Genomic DNA, 14584 nt, shown 5'->3' with positions numbered 1-14584 from the left:
ATCTGTTTCATACCAAAACACCTCCTGGAAACAACATACATACGCTCTCTTCTCGACATGTTCGTCTTCTTTAGAATCTGATTTTCCATCGAAATCAGATTTACGGGCCTTGGTCCACTTGTGCTGAGCACCCCTCTTATAAGCTTCGTCACCCATCTGATCATCATCGTAAGCAGGCTTCAAATTATCCTCAGGCATCCTAATGGTCTAGTGTTATTTTTCTATTTCATCAAGTCATCGCTGAAATATTGATTTTTCAATAGATCAACAAAATTTTTCTGTAGTACGGTAACAGCTTTTCAACGTAAAGAACAAAGAAAATATGGTAGATTCCAAAAACAATTTTTGAAGTAGCTGGACGATATCAACGACTTTCATGCTTGTTTTCTTGCCAGATTGAATTTTCTCTGTATTTGTTTTGAACCATCGACTGATAAGATAGACGTAATCAGACGAAAGCTTCATCCGGACACTGAGTATTTTCCTAGGTCAATACCAGTAGATGAGGGATAGATGAATGTGTAGAATCGATGAACTTATGATTCTTTCGACCGACAATTAAGACTATCTTAGAGTATCTTATAGACAGATTAGAGTCAGCCATCATCTTGTTCTTGTACTGAAACCCTTTCTATTGAGCACGCAAGAGTTTCCCAAAGGTAGGCATAATAAATGTTGCACGCCCTGGCATGCCTAGTTGGTGATAATTCTGAATTGGACCTACACGATCAAGGTATTTATTGTATCAGGAATTGAGAATATTCATAATGTCCTAAAATAATTGCTATACCACCTAAAATTAAATGCGCAGCTAATAAGAGCAGGCGAGAGGATGAAGACGAACTTATGGAGGCTCACTGAGCGTCTCGTTGATACTGTAACTCTCTTGAAGATCTAATTTTTAGGTTGATTTCGTTAGAAAAGAGTGAAAATTTTATGAAATTTAGAGATGAGATGCGATGAGCACTCTGAAAAGATTAAATTCATCGAGTAATTGTAGATTTAGCAATTGATTGAAGGTATCGGTAATTCCCTGGTAGTGCTATCAAAATGAGACAACTTACAGAGGAGGAAACGAAAGTTGTTTTCGAGAAATTGGCTGGTTACATCGGTAGAAATATATCATATTTGGTGGACAACAAGGAAACGCCTCATGTTTTCAGACTACAAAAGGATAGAGTTTACTATGTGCCAGATAGTGTGGCCAAACTAGCGACCTGTGTTGCCAGGCCTAATTTAATGTCATTGGGGATTTGTCTGGGAAAATTCACCAAGACTGGGAAGTTTAGACTGCATGTAACAGCTCTCTCAGTACTAGCGCAAAACGCCAAGTATAAGGTCTGGATTAAGCCTAATGGTGAAATGCCCTTCCTATACGGTAACCACATACTAAAGGCTCACGTTGGTAAGATGTCCGACGATATTCCAGAGCACGCGGGAGTGATTGTGTTTTCAATGAACGATATCCCACTAGGTTTTGGTGTGAGTGCCAAGAGTACAAGCGAGGCAAGAAACCTGCAACCCACAGCTATCGTGGCCTTTAGACAGGCTGATATTGGTGAATATTTGAGAGATGAGGATACACTGTTCACTTGAAGCATGCATAAATAATAGTTAATCATTCAAAAGATCTGTATATTACATGAGAAGCGTATTTCTTACGGTATTTCTAGCTATCTATTCATTTTCTCTTGCCCTTGGATTTTTTAGACACTTTAACATTCTTAGATATGTCTAGAGCCTGTTCCGCTTTCTTACTCATATTACCACCTTGAGTCTGCTTAGCGACTTGCTTCTTCTTGGGTCTATATGTGGATCTATCCTTCTTTGGTAGCCATCTCTCTGGATCCGGGCCTTTACTGGTATCGCAGTGCTCCAAAAACCTCTTTAGCCTTTGTTCCTTCTGTTTCTGCTTCTTCAAATCATTCTTGACCTTTTGCTTCTTGGTGACTTTTGAAACGGATATAACATTAGTGGCTTTCTTCAATTTAAATGGTGTGACACCATCTGAAAGAAGCTCAGCCACGTCAATACCTTGGGTATATTTGGCAGCCGCTTGTACATCAACGTCGTTGGTATCCTCAGATTTGTATTTTTTGATGAAATCGTCATCAGTTTCCTTAGAAATTTCCTCGAATAGCTTTCTGGCACTAAAAGGTTCTTTGCCCATGTAATACATGCCAACGTGCTTCCAAAATGCTATGTCCTTGACAAATGATCCCTCTGATGGCGGATTATTCTTTTCATAGCGACTTATAAAGAACTTTTCATCCCGACCACTGCGCCTTCTAATGTCAATGATAATGCAGTATAGGATATTGCATGCATATGCTCTGTCCACCTCTGGGAAGTTGCGTCCATTTAGGGCAGAGTAACAAAGCGAAAGTGCTTCATCCCACTGTTTTTCAATCACTTGCAATTGTAATGTGAGAAGTAAGAAACCGAGTAAACTTTTATTCGAGTCCCGACGCCATTGTCCAGTAGATGGCTCCTCTGCAATCATCTTCATTGCCCTGTGATAGAGCTTCTTGGCTTGAGACTTGTAACTCTCAAGATTTACTTCACCAACTGTTTCTTTATATTTGTGCAATGTTCGGGAAAGCGGAGTGCTCTTGGATTGTATGCTATCATTATTGAACAAGTGCAGGAATAATAAGTTACGGTTAATTGTGGTCCATTGTGACTGTGTGTAGTGCTTTAAGTTATAACCGTTCATTGCTTCGGCATTAACTTCCCTCAGCACAAGATTCAAGTTTGTTTTGTACTTGGAGTAATCGCAAAATGCTTTCTTGTTCATATTTGCCAGTAGAGCAAGTGGAGAACCCTTGTCTAATTTCTCAATCAACTTGTTCAATAGCTCCTGGCTATCTTTGGTTTTACCCATTAGTTGGTATACATAGGAGAGTTGCAACTCAATTGCATTCAAATCACTTTCGTAACCATCACTGGCTGCCATTTCACGGGCTCTCTTCAAGATATCGACTGCTTTGTTGTACTGACCTTTTGCAGATGAAATCATAGAGTCATTAAACAAGAGATCGTACGATTCATCACTGACGGACGATAGAGTGGCATTTTCCTGCAAGTAAGGTTCCACCGTAAGAGGAACTCTTTCATTACATGCTAGTTCGATATCATTGTCGGTTCTTTTCTCGTTATGCGTTGCTAAGTAATGGTAAATCTTGAAAGCCTCCTCATATTGTGCATTGTTATAACAGAACTGAGCTCTGACGTGGAGTATTCCCCTAAATGGCGTTGTTTCTTCCTCAGACTTTTTTTTCAAAGAATCCACAGGTTCAGGAACAATCTTTCTGTAAAGATCATCGAATCTCTTCGTCTCATTTAATTTGTAGAAGATGTAAAGCTTTTCCAAAGCGAACTGTTCACCATATTGGTCGTCAATTTCCTTCTTATCCAAAAGAACTCTTAAACCTTGCGCATACTTATCCTGTTTGATTGAAGCTACCAGATAGGCCTTCAGAATAGCTCCATGGTCCTTGCTATTCGCTGTATCGTTCAACAATTGCAAACATGTCTCTTGCACCTTAACAAGCTCATCACTAGTCGATTGAACTCTCAATTTTGAAAGCAATTGTGTCAAATTTTCGTCCGCCATCTTTTCTACAGCTCAATGGCACTCAAATCACTCCCAAAGCTGCCAATGGCTGTCTGTTGGGTATCAAACAAGCTTGAAAGTCATGAATTTTCCAGCCTTTTACCAAAATTTTTCAAGAGTTAAGATCACCGTCATTCTCGACGTGTTGAACCATAGAGATGAGCTTTCAAATTAATAGACTTGAGCTGTTACAGCGTTATTGATCGTTGGTCAAGCTGGCTATTGATAGTAAGTGCTAAAAACATGGATATTCTTCGACCAGTGAGAGTTTGTGGAAAGCTATTCGTGCGGCAATACGCTGCGAAATCGATGAAGAACGAAAGACCTAGAAAGGCTTTCAAATTGGCAGCTTCTGTGGGATCTAAAAAGGTTGGTCGTGCCAAGAAAGGCGTTAAAAATAACTCTAAAGAGCCCTCGACGTTTCATTTTGGCAATTTTGGAGGTTTGAAAGACACGAATGCAGCAGAAGTTGAGAAGAGTGGACGACTAATATCTAAGATCACTGATTTTGACCAATTGAAAATTCTGCCGCTTGTTAGAACAACAATAAAGCAAATTATCGCTAATGAGTCTCTGCATAGGAGCCCACAGATTGTTCCGTCTCCGATTCAGATTGTTACCATAAAAAAACTGGCGGCAAGTCTGATGGATCCCAAGCTACAAGTTCACGCTATTGCAGCAGAAACTGGTTCTGGTAAAACTATGGCATATTTGGTACCTCTACTAGACTATTTGAAGAGACAAGAAATTGAAACTGTCGAGCTGTGGGAAACTTTGCGCACTAAAGCAATAATAAGATCTGTGATTCTTGTACCAACTCATGAGCTGGTCGATCAAGTTTATAGAACAGTATCAAAAACTGAGGCTTCTTTGGGATTGAACACTTACAAGTGGGGCGCTGGTTCTCCTTACACGGAATTTTTGGATAAAGTCAAGAATAGAATTGATATCCTTGTGACGACTCCAGCCAAACTTCTTTCATTGTTCAACATACGAATGATAAGCAGAGCAGACAGGCTGTTATCTCAGGTTAAGTTTGTGGTACTTGATGAAGCAGATACTCTGATGGATCAATCATGGGTTGAGGATACACACCACGCTATTCGAAAAATGCCCAATGCAAGTCACATAGTCTTTTGTTCGGCCACGATACCGAACGAGTTCAACAAGACACTTGACAGACTATTCCCCACTGTGGTTCCAATAACTACTCCTAGGTTACACAAGCTACCTAGTGGTCTAGAGTTCAAGATGATCGATGCTTCATTGAGTCCATACAAGGGTTCAAAGATGAAAGCTCTAGCACAAGCGCTCTATGCAATTGTTAACGATGGTTCGGAGGCAGACTATGAGAAAAGATGTGTGGTATTTGTGAATGAAAAGAAAGACGTACCAAAAGTAGCGGAGAAGCTACGTATCACTTATGGTCATGACTGTGTGGGCCTTACCGGTAGTGATTCGGCTGAAGAAAGAGCTGCAAGTATGGAAGCTTTTTTGAATCCGCCAAAACTTTTGAAGAGTTTGGACGCTAGCGCACCGATACAAAAAGCGGCCGAGAAGGTGAGGATTCCGGACTCCAATCTGACCATCTTATCTGAGCAAGAAGATCAAGCCGAAAAGCCGATGTCTCGACTAAAGGTTCTTGTAACTACAGATCTGATGGCTAGAGGATTGAATTTCCAGGGAGTAAGAAATGTTATCTTGTATGACGTCCCAAAGACTTCTATTGACCTTGTCCACCGAGCGGGTAGAACCGGTAGAATGAAACAGGGCGGCAGAGTGTTTATGCTTGTGGAGAAGTCTACCAAGTCATGGGCTAGAGCCATTCCAAAGATCGTCAAGAGAAATGTTGCACTGTCGTAAGCATTAAAAAGGTGTATATCATGTTTATAGAATAATTACAATCTTGGATATAGCAAATCACCAAAACGATTTATGTTTTAGGATCCACGGATGTCGCTTGACGTCTTGGAGCGATATTCTGTCTTTAGCTTTGTGTCTTAATAGCTTTCTAATGAGATCTTGTGCGTCAGAAGAAATTGTATCGGGGAATTTTAAGTCTCCACTGACAATCCTTTTATATGTTGAATCCTTGGAGTCTTCTTCGAAAGGTGGAGAGTTCACTATTAACTCATACGTGAGAACCCCCAAAGCCCAAACGTCGACTTTGTCATCGTATTCTCTCGACGTTATCAATTCTGGTGACAAATAGTCGATTGTCCCACAGAGAGTTTTCCTCCTGACCCCACGGGCACTAATAATACTCCAACCAAAATCTGTGAGCTTAACCACGTTACCAAAACCCATTAAGATATTCTCTGGTTTCACGTCACGGTGGATAATATTCTTTTGATGCATAAAATCTAAAGCGTCAGCCATCTGGTAAACGTAATGAGACGCCACAATATCATTGAAAGGTCCTCTCGCTTTGAGGACTTTGTATAGTTCACCATTCACTAGGTATTCCATCAAGAGGTAAACACGCTTGTCGTCATGGAAAAACCCATAGAGTTTAGTCAAATTAGGATGACTCAACGAGCTCTGTATCTCGACTTCTCTTCTGAACTGTTTTTGCACATTATATTGAACAAGTTCACTCTTCTCCATAGCCTTCATAGCACATATGAACCCTGTCTTTTTATGTTTTACGCAATACACTCTACCAAACTTTCCCTTTCCCAGCTTCTTACCTATATCAAAATCGTCCAGCGACAAAGATTTAATGCCCAAAAATGGAGGTTGCTTCACACTCGGCTTTGAATGGATAGGTGAGGGTTTTAGGCTTCGTTCGGTACCAGTTTTCCTTGTCGCCGACGGTTTATTCCAAGAGGCTTTTGGAGGCGATGAAAGTTTCGATACGGCTCTCTGTGGTGAGTGCGACATTCTCCAAGTCTTTGAAACCCCATTCGCACCACCCCTAGCAACATTCAAGACCTTTTTTGCGCCTGAACCTGCAACTTGACTAGATTGCCCGTTATCCAGCCTCATACTTAACAGCATATTGCGCTGCAGCAGCGAATCTCTTCGAGCCTTTTGAGCATCCATCTTTTAGTAGCTTAGCTACTTACCACGATTGACCAGTTAAAGCAGCTCAATCGATCTGTTCTTTGTTGTTGTAAATAGATCTCATACGAGATCTCATCTCTCGTAAAATTCCTTTAAATCTTACGCGCTAGTAAACAAACAATACAGTAGGTTGATAAAAATCCTAATTAATAATAAGGCAGGCCCAATAACAATTAATGAGAGTTTAAATGGTGACTAACAAGATGCTTCATACTCTAGTATAGCTGATTCGATGCTGGGTTGCTTCTTCAAGCGAGTATGCAGCGCATATGTGGCTCAATATATACTTGGAACGCCTTTCAGCAACGAGATTCGTTTGATGCTCATAATATTGTGGTACATTCACCTAAGGGATTGACTCGTTCAACATATTACACCTTCTGGTATTCAAGAACCTGATAACATGGCGCTACCATCTTTACACATAAAGTCCAGATACAATTAAAAGTCAGTAATGCGGTATAGCATCTCGAAACAAGAGTTCGTGAACTGATGTAAAGTACAGCGCGAACTGGAAAGCCCTCCCCTCGTCTTTTTTACATACTTTTACATTGGTGAAGAAATTACAACAAGAGTAGATTTACAACGCGATGAGCTTACAACTATCATTATAATTGACAGATCAAAAAAGACAGATTGGAGGGCAATGCAGCTTGACAAAATTCAAAAAGTTTTAGAGTGGGGTATCAGTTTTGGAGCAACACTCTCCTCAGGCTTGCGATTCGAATTTGACGAGTTTGAAGGCATAAGATGTATTTGTACTGAGGACGTTGATAATCCAGAAGTGAGAATTCCTCGAGATCTGGTAATTCATAAAGGACTTATTAAATCTATATTCCCAAGACTTGAATTTGAAGAATGTGATTCCAACACCTGGATGAAATTTATGGTGGCAAAGCTCAAATTTGATAGCGATGAATCGACTGTGGGATGGCGTCAAAAGTTCGGCCCCTACATGGAGTGCCTACCTGCCGTTGTCGATTCCCCGCTCATTTGGAATCCAAGAGAAGTGAGCCTTCTGCAAGGCACTAACTTAGGTAATTCGCTTCGAGCCAAACTGTTAATCATCTTCAAAGAATGGCACGATATCGTCGATAAGAATGACATCTTCGACAATACTATGATTGCTGCTGAGTTGGCTCTTTACAGCGTATTTCAGAGTACTAGCTATGCTGATATTTACGATGCTGTGCTTGTTGACACTATCAAACAGACTCCAAAGGTGTGGTATTCTTTCTCTGCTTTTCTATGGTCACATTTGATCTTTCTCTCAAGAGCTTTCCCAGAATACGTTTTGAATAGCGAATGTGACAGGAACTCGGTGATACTTTTGCCCATCATAGATTTGTTGAACCACAATTACAACTCCAAAGTGGAGTGGTTTTCCAGTGATGGTGGATTCGGTTACAGACGTCTTGGTGCTGTTGATAAGGGACAGCAGCTGTACAATAACTACGGCGGAAAGGGTAATGAGGAGTTGTTATCCGGCTACGGTTTCCTGCTGAACGATAATCTGTTTAGTTCTATAGCACTCAAGATCAAATTGCCCGCTGATCAGATTGGTAACATCCTGAAGGAAGGAATAAAGCTACCTACGATGGACGACTACACCACGTACGCTTTTGAAAAGAAGCAGTCAGACTACAATCCCACAGTGGAGCATCCTGAGCTTGCTTTCAGAGATGGTGTAACTTATCTCCTCAACAAGACGAATGAATCTCCGCTGAATGATATGTTAAGTCTATTTTCTTATCTGAACAAAAGCGATAATGAAAGATGGGATGAGCTAACACCACTTTTTAAAGGTTTGCACAGTCTAAGACTTGCATTGGAACACAAACTTCAGGCTGTAAACAACAAACCAGTAGAAATCGAAAGTGAATCTCATGAAATAAATTCTACTCGAAAAAACTACGCAACAGTTTACAGAGCTGAACAGGTGTCAATTCTGAAGTATGCGCTGACGCAGCTCAAAGAAAGGGAGAAGAAATGGATGAGCGAAAACAAGAGCAGACTGCTGACCATGAAAAAGATAGTCAAGTATGATCCATCGTTCATTGATGAAGAATTGCCATTGTTTTTTGGGAACAGGGATGTCATTTTTCCAGGCTCAAGACAATTTCTAGGCTTATGGATTCTCATCAAGCGGCAGAACAATTCTTTCCCTACAAAATACAAATGGGTACAAGAAAGCTACAGCGACTACAAAGCAATGCAAACGCCGTCCGCCTTTGATGAAGAAGCCGACCTATTTAACACTGATTTGATCGTGCAAAACCAGGCCCCAGACAAGATCACAATTGAAGAAGCAAGAAATGTTTACCAATTCCTCTCGCTGAATGCGTTCACAAGAACAGCCTCGACGGATCAAGAGACTATCCTGGTTAAGAGGCGATCTTAAAGCTCCGTTACTAACATAATCATTATCTATTGGTTAAATGGCTTAAAGAAAGTCGGGTAAAGAGCGCCTTCAAGAGGAAGTGAAAAATAATGACTAGCTCATCGCTTCGGTTATTATCCGCTGGATATAAACAGAGCTTGACGACGTTGATCTGATCTGTTCTTGAGTTCACACTAAGATCTTTCCAAGCCAGAAATGTCATTCAACCGTGGTAGCGCTCTTGCAGTGCTTTTGTGTATCGGAATCTACTTGTGGCTCGGAGGTAGACTTTCTGTGGCTTTAGCGGGCCTCGTATTCTGTGGGATCTTTTATAAAGAGTTCAATGGCACTTCAGCAGAAGTGGTTGGTTTGAATGAAAAGACAGTGGTTGCTGAACCAACTAAGAAGAAGAAGTCTTGTTGTGGAGGCAAAGGTGGTGCGGGATGCTGTTCATCAAAAGGTGGCGAGAAGAAGAGCGGCTGTTGCTGCGGTAGTAAAAAGAAAACTGCTGATATCGAAGAGTACGTGCCAGTTGCTCCGAAAGAGGATGCATATCCTGAAGAGATTGATTTCACTGACGCTTTTAAGCCCGTTAATAAGTCAAAAAAATTGGGCGCCAATGCGAGGCCTCCCAAAGTCTTTTCAAAGCCTGAATTAAAAAATGCATCTAAGCATGATGAGGATCTGGTTAAAAGTGCTATGACAGTGTCAAATTCCACTTTATTGTCATCTCAAACTTACGTCTTTTACAGTTCGTTGCAAGGTGCAGCTCAAAGATCTGCTGAAAAGGTGCATGATATTTTAGCAAAAACAGAAGGTTTGCAATTGCCACCAATTTTGATGAATTTGGATGAACTAGATGATATCGATGAGTACTTCGTTTCCATTCCGTCCGACAACGCTCTTTATTTCTTGATTTTACCATCATACGATACAGACTGCCCATTGGACTACTTCTTGCAGACCTTGGAAGAAAATTTCAACGATTTCAGAGTCGACAAATTCCCCTTGCGTAAGTTGGTAGGTTATTCAATCTTGGGTATCGGTGACCGTGAATCGTGGCCAGAAAAGTTTTGTTATCAAGCTAGAAAAGCCGATCACTGGATTGCACGTCTAGGAGGTAGACGTATCTTCCCAGTCGGTGAAGTTTGTATGAAGACAGGAGGAGACTCAGAAATAGCGGATTGGGCCAATCTGCTTTCCGATACTTTAAAAGACGATGAGCCCATTCTTTATGAATACGACGAAACAGTGGACGACGAAGATGAAGCAGATGATCAGTTAGGCGACTTGGAGGATATTGGTAATGAGGGTACTACTGTCGAGTCAGAGATGAAGCAAATGGTCGCTAAGGATAGTCCCACTTTCAAAAAACTTACCAAGCAAGGTTACACAATTGTTGGTTCTCATTCTGGTGTCAAGATTTGTAGATGGACGAAAAGTGACTTAAGGGGCACTGGATCCTGTTACAAACACTCGCTTTTCAACATTGTCTCCAGTAGGTGTATGGAATTGACACCATCCCTTGCCTGCTCATCAAAGTGTGTTTTTTGTTGGAGACATGGTACAAATCCTGTTTCCAAAAACTGGAGGTGGGAGGTCGATCCACCAGAGTACATTTTGGAGAATGCCCTCCAAGGTCATTATTCGAAGATTAAACAAATGAGAGGTGTTCCAGGGGTCGTAATGGACAGATTTGCGAAGGCTTTCCAAGTCCGTCACTGTGCTCTTTCCCTGGTCGGCGAACCAATCATGTATCCTTATATTAACAAATTCGTTGAATTACTGCATGAAAAGGGCATTTCAAGTTTCCTTGTTTGCAACGCTCAGCATCCAGAAGCTTTGGAAAGTATTGGTAAGGTTACTCAGCTTTATGTCTCTATTGACGCTTCAACCAAACAAGAGTTGAAAAAAGTTGACAGACCTTTGTACAAGGACTTTTGGGAAAGAATGCTGACATGCTTGGATACCCTGCGAACTACACAATCTCATCAAAGAACAGTATTCAGATTAACATTGGTTAAGGGATTCAACATGGGTGACCTCTCTTCGTATGCAGATCTTGTTCAGCGCGGCCACCCAAGTTTCATCGAAGTTAAAGGTGCTACTTTTGCTGGATCTTCTGATGGTAATGGAAATCCATTGACAATGCAAAATATTCCATTTTATGAGGAATGTACGAATTTTGTAAAGGAGTTTGCCGCAGAATTGCAAAGAAGGGGACTTGGTTACGATGTGGCAGCAGAGCATGCTCATTCGAATTGTATATTGATTGCCAACACTAAGTTCAAGATTAACAATGAATGGCATACGCATATTAACTTTGATAGATTCTTTGAGCTCCTGAATTCGGGCAAGGATTTTGACGCAATGGATTACACTGCAAAGACACCAGAATGGGCTCTGTTTGGCAATGGAGGTTTCGCTCCTGGGGACACCAGGGTTTATAGAAAAGGCAAGAAGAAGTCGCAACAGGTAGTTGATACTAAACAAAATATTTAAACTACTTTATTTAATTGTATATAGACAAGATCTATTCTCGATCAAGATTCGAAGGATTATCTTCCAATTCCAAAAATGCCACGCCAGCTAAATACGCTTTGAGACGTGCTCCCAGCAACAGGCTCGCTTTCGCGCTTGACATCGCGGCTTAACTCAGTGGTAATCAGATTATCAAGGTTTATCGAATCGAAAACCCTCTTAAACTCTTTGTCGGGTAGTAAGTAGAGCTTCTGAGTTGATAGTGGAGCCTGTAAATTGTATGATCTCAGGTTATTATTCAGTGTTTTAGTTTTGGTTTGAAAGTAAGCAAACTGGGCCGACTTCCAGCAAGAGAATCTTGATAGAACAAAATCCTCTGGTGACCCATATCTTTCTTTAATACTTTTCTTGATAGATTCAATATTGGCACCAGTAAGGTAAATTCTAGATTTCTTCAAGTGCGATATCAGTTCATTTTCAAATCCACTTTTAGCCTCTTTCCTAAAATTATTCAAATCTTCATTGACTCTACCTTGACTCTCAATCCATGGGGGAGTTATCTTCTGTCGAATAAGCATGTTGTTCAGATAATGTTCAGTTCTATCGACATGTTGATTCAAACGTGGCATCTCAACAGGCTTACCTCTGAGATTCTCTAGATTATCAAAAGCACCATGTTTCCTACTCTCTTCAATTCTTTGGTCCGCTAGGGAACGTAATTTCTCAAAGGACCCAAGTGGTGTAAACTTTTCAGCATAGAGTGTTCTAAACTCGAGTTGCTCACTTTTATCACTATCTTGTCCCTTATCTCTTTGATATTTCAACACATTGTCCTGAGCATCTTCAAGCTTACGTCTCATCCTTCTGCTGGCTCTTACTTTTCTTGGTTCACTGAGCTGATCGACCACTTTGGTGAAGCCCAGATTCCCCTGAACTCTAGCAGACCTATTCAAAGGCTTAGCAACACTATCAACCAGCATTCTAAGAGAGGTATCTCGTGGATCTTCATCACCGCCCCAGGGCTTCGAAAGTGCAATGTCCTTCGATTGTCTGTTAACGTGGACCTGCACCTTAGCATACTGTAGCTGATTTTTATGGTTGTTCTCAAATGATTTCTGAGGTAATGAACGGTGTAATTCACTAAGTCTGGTGTCCATATCAACCAACCTCTCAGTTTTGCTCAACTTCACCAATGGGTCATCTTCATCGATTGTATTCTGCTCCTTCAAATCTTCCAGTCTCCTTGCCATATAACCTTCATCGTCTTTGGATGAGTACAGCCTCGATCGGCCATATCTATATCTCAAAGTGAGGACTCTTCTCATATTGTTGTCTATTAGGCATGTAGGTATCTGGCTCGCTGATAAAAGCGTATTAAAGCTAAAGATTATTCCCTAACAACAACTAGAGCACAGATAATAAAGGAATACTACAACAGCGTAATGAGCCAAACTGCTAGCAAGAATAGACTAAAGATTGCCTTTATTCACCCAGATCTTGGAATTGGTGGTGCAGAAAGGCTTGTAGTGGACGCTGCTGTTGGCCTGCAAGAAGAGGGACATGAAGTTGTGATATATACAAGTCACTGTGACAAGACTCATTGCTTTGAAGAAATCAAGAGTGGAATACTGAAGGTGGAAGTTTTTGGAGATCAATTACCAACAAATTCGTTAGGCAGATTCTTTATCGTGTTCGCCAATCTGAGACAGCTCTATCTGGTGCTGCAATTGGCCTTAAGAAGGAAGCTTGACGCTCATGATTTATATATCGTGGATCAGCTGTCTACATGCTTACCGTTTTTGCACGTCTTGAGTAGTGCGAAGCTGCTCTTTTATTGCCATTTCCCAGACCAGCTGCTTGCTCTCAGATCTGGTATAATGAAAAGACTTTATCGTGTACCGTTTGACTTGTTTGAGCAGTTTACCATGGGGACGGCCGATTCGGTAGTGGTCAACTCCGGCTTCACCAAGTCTATATATCAAAAGACGTTTCCTTACTTGAAAGGCTCCCCAAAGGTGATCTACCCTTGTGTTGATCTGTCTTTGCCAGAGGTAGATGAGTTTGATCAGAATTTTTTGAATCGTCTCTTAGGTCAGAATGACCAATTTTATCTCAGTATCAACAGATATGAGAGGAAAAAGAATATCTCACTGGCATTGCAAGCATATGCCTTGTCCAAACAACGAGGTGAAAATGATAACAAGTTAATAATATGTGGTGGTTATGATGAGAGGATAGCTGAAAATGTCAAATACTTGAAAGAGCTTCAACAGGAAGCCAAAAGTTTGGATCTATCTCACACTAGTATCTTTTATCCCGAAGTTCAACAATCTAAAAACTTTGATCAATTGGAAGTTACTGATTGCAAGGTTATATTTTTAACATCGGTATCTTCCTCGCTCAAGGAACTATTATTACGCCGAATGGAGCTGTTGTTGTATACGCCTTCGTTTGAACATTTTGGGATCGTTCCTCTAGAGGCAATGAAACATGGTAAGCCTGTGATAGCGGTCAATACTGGAGGGCCATTGGAGACTGTTGAAACCCTTGTTCATGGGCAGAATGAAGCAGTGGCAACGGGCTGGTTGAAAAATGCAGATGCAGCAGAGTGGGCTGAAGCTATCAATGAGTTCACCAATGTAAAGAACGATGCCTCGGTCAATTTTGCCCATAACGGTCCAGACAGGATCAAAAAATACTTCTCTCGTGAAGCGATGACTAGTAGTTTCGAAGAGGACATCGATTCCTTTATCAGCAAAGATAAGGAGGTATATGGCTGGGAATTTGCTAGAGATGTAATGGTTAATGGTCTCTTGCAAGTTTGTTGTATGCGCATTTTCGAAAGGCAGAATCTGATCTGGCCTTACTTAATGTTAGCGATAGTTTCGGTCTTCTACTTCAAGAGTTGGCGTTTTGGTACTTTCTGGAGTGCATTGGTTACTGCCACTGCTTATGACATGTGGCATAGTGGTCCTTAAGTTTGACGCTAATACCAAGTTAGCTACTTATGTAAAGTATTTGCGAAACGTTTACATGCATCG

General features: G+C 41.0%; 8 protein-coding genes across 8 annotated transcripts; 5 read left to right on the top strand and 3 right to left on the bottom strand.

Moving 5' to 3' along the window:
- Window positions 1–1050: 1050 nt before the first annotated feature.
- Window positions 1051–1596, top strand: NIP7 (ribosome biosynthesis protein NIP7; the record flags this gene model as incomplete). The annotated part of the gene is made up of 1 exon (XM_003681940.1): window positions 1051–1596. One exon carries the CDS (start codon window positions 1051–1053, stop codon window positions 1594–1596), a length of 546 nt encoding a protein of 181 aa, XP_003681988.1.
- Window positions 1597–1681: 85 nt separating this feature from the next.
- On the bottom strand, window positions 1682–3616 carry SRP72 (signal recognition particle subunit SRP72; the record flags this gene model as incomplete). The annotated part of the gene is made up of 1 exon (XM_003681939.1): window positions 1682–3616. The coding sequence occupies one exon, from the start codon at window positions 3614–3616 to the stop codon at window positions 1682–1684; it is 1935 nt and encodes a 644-aa protein (XP_003681987.1).
- Window positions 3617–3859: 243 nt separating this feature from the next.
- MRH4 (ATP-dependent RNA helicase) lies at window positions 3860–5479 on the top strand (the record flags this gene model as incomplete). Its single annotated transcript, XM_003681938.1, has 1 exon — window positions 3860–5479. The coding sequence occupies one exon, from the start codon at window positions 3860–3862 to the stop codon at window positions 5477–5479; it is 1620 nt and encodes a 539-aa protein (XP_003681986.1).
- Window positions 5480–5536: 57 nt separating this feature from the next.
- On the bottom strand, window positions 5537–6661 carry IPL1 (aurora kinase; the record flags this gene model as incomplete). The annotated part of the gene is made up of 1 exon (XM_003681937.1): window positions 5537–6661. One exon carries the CDS (start codon window positions 6659–6661, stop codon window positions 5537–5539), a length of 1125 nt encoding a protein of 374 aa, XP_003681985.1.
- Window positions 6662–7328: 667 nt separating this feature from the next.
- RKM1 (protein-lysine N-methyltransferase) lies at window positions 7329–9083 on the top strand (the record flags this gene model as incomplete). The annotated part of the gene is made up of 1 exon (XM_003681936.1): window positions 7329–9083. One exon carries the CDS (start codon window positions 7329–7331, stop codon window positions 9081–9083), a length of 1755 nt encoding a protein of 584 aa, XP_003681984.1.
- Window positions 9084–9278: 195 nt separating this feature from the next.
- Window positions 9279–11564, top strand: TYW1 (putative tRNA 4-demethylwyosine synthase; the record flags this gene model as incomplete). Its single annotated transcript, XM_003681935.1, has 1 exon — window positions 9279–11564. One exon carries the CDS (start codon window positions 9279–9281, stop codon window positions 11562–11564), a length of 2286 nt encoding a protein of 761 aa, XP_003681983.1.
- Window positions 11565–11620: 56 nt separating this feature from the next.
- On the bottom strand, window positions 11621–12868 carry TDEL0E05280 (DUF1992 domain-containing protein; the record flags this gene model as incomplete). Its single annotated transcript, XM_003681934.1, has 1 exon — window positions 11621–12868. The coding sequence occupies one exon, from the start codon at window positions 12866–12868 to the stop codon at window positions 11621–11623; it is 1248 nt and encodes a 415-aa protein (XP_003681982.1).
- Window positions 12869–12985: 117 nt separating this feature from the next.
- On the top strand, window positions 12986–14521 carry ALG2 (GDP-Man:Man(1)GlcNAc(2)-PP-dolichol alpha-1,3-mannosyltransferase; the record flags this gene model as incomplete). Its single annotated transcript, XM_003681933.1, has 1 exon — window positions 12986–14521. The coding sequence occupies one exon, from the start codon at window positions 12986–12988 to the stop codon at window positions 14519–14521; it is 1536 nt and encodes a 511-aa protein (XP_003681981.1).
- Between the last annotated feature and the right edge of the window lie 63 nt (window positions 14522–14584).

Source organism: Torulaspora delbrueckii, chromosome 5 (assembly GCF_000243375.1).
Source record: "Torulaspora delbrueckii CBS 1146 chromosome 5, complete genome".
In the NCBI taxonomy this organism is placed as follows: Eukaryota; Fungi; Ascomycota; class Saccharomycetes; order Saccharomycetales; family Saccharomycetaceae; genus Torulaspora; species Torulaspora delbrueckii.
The sequence above is the reverse complement of the archived record's forward strand: the minus strand, read 5'-3'. Positions and strand labels throughout refer to the sequence as shown.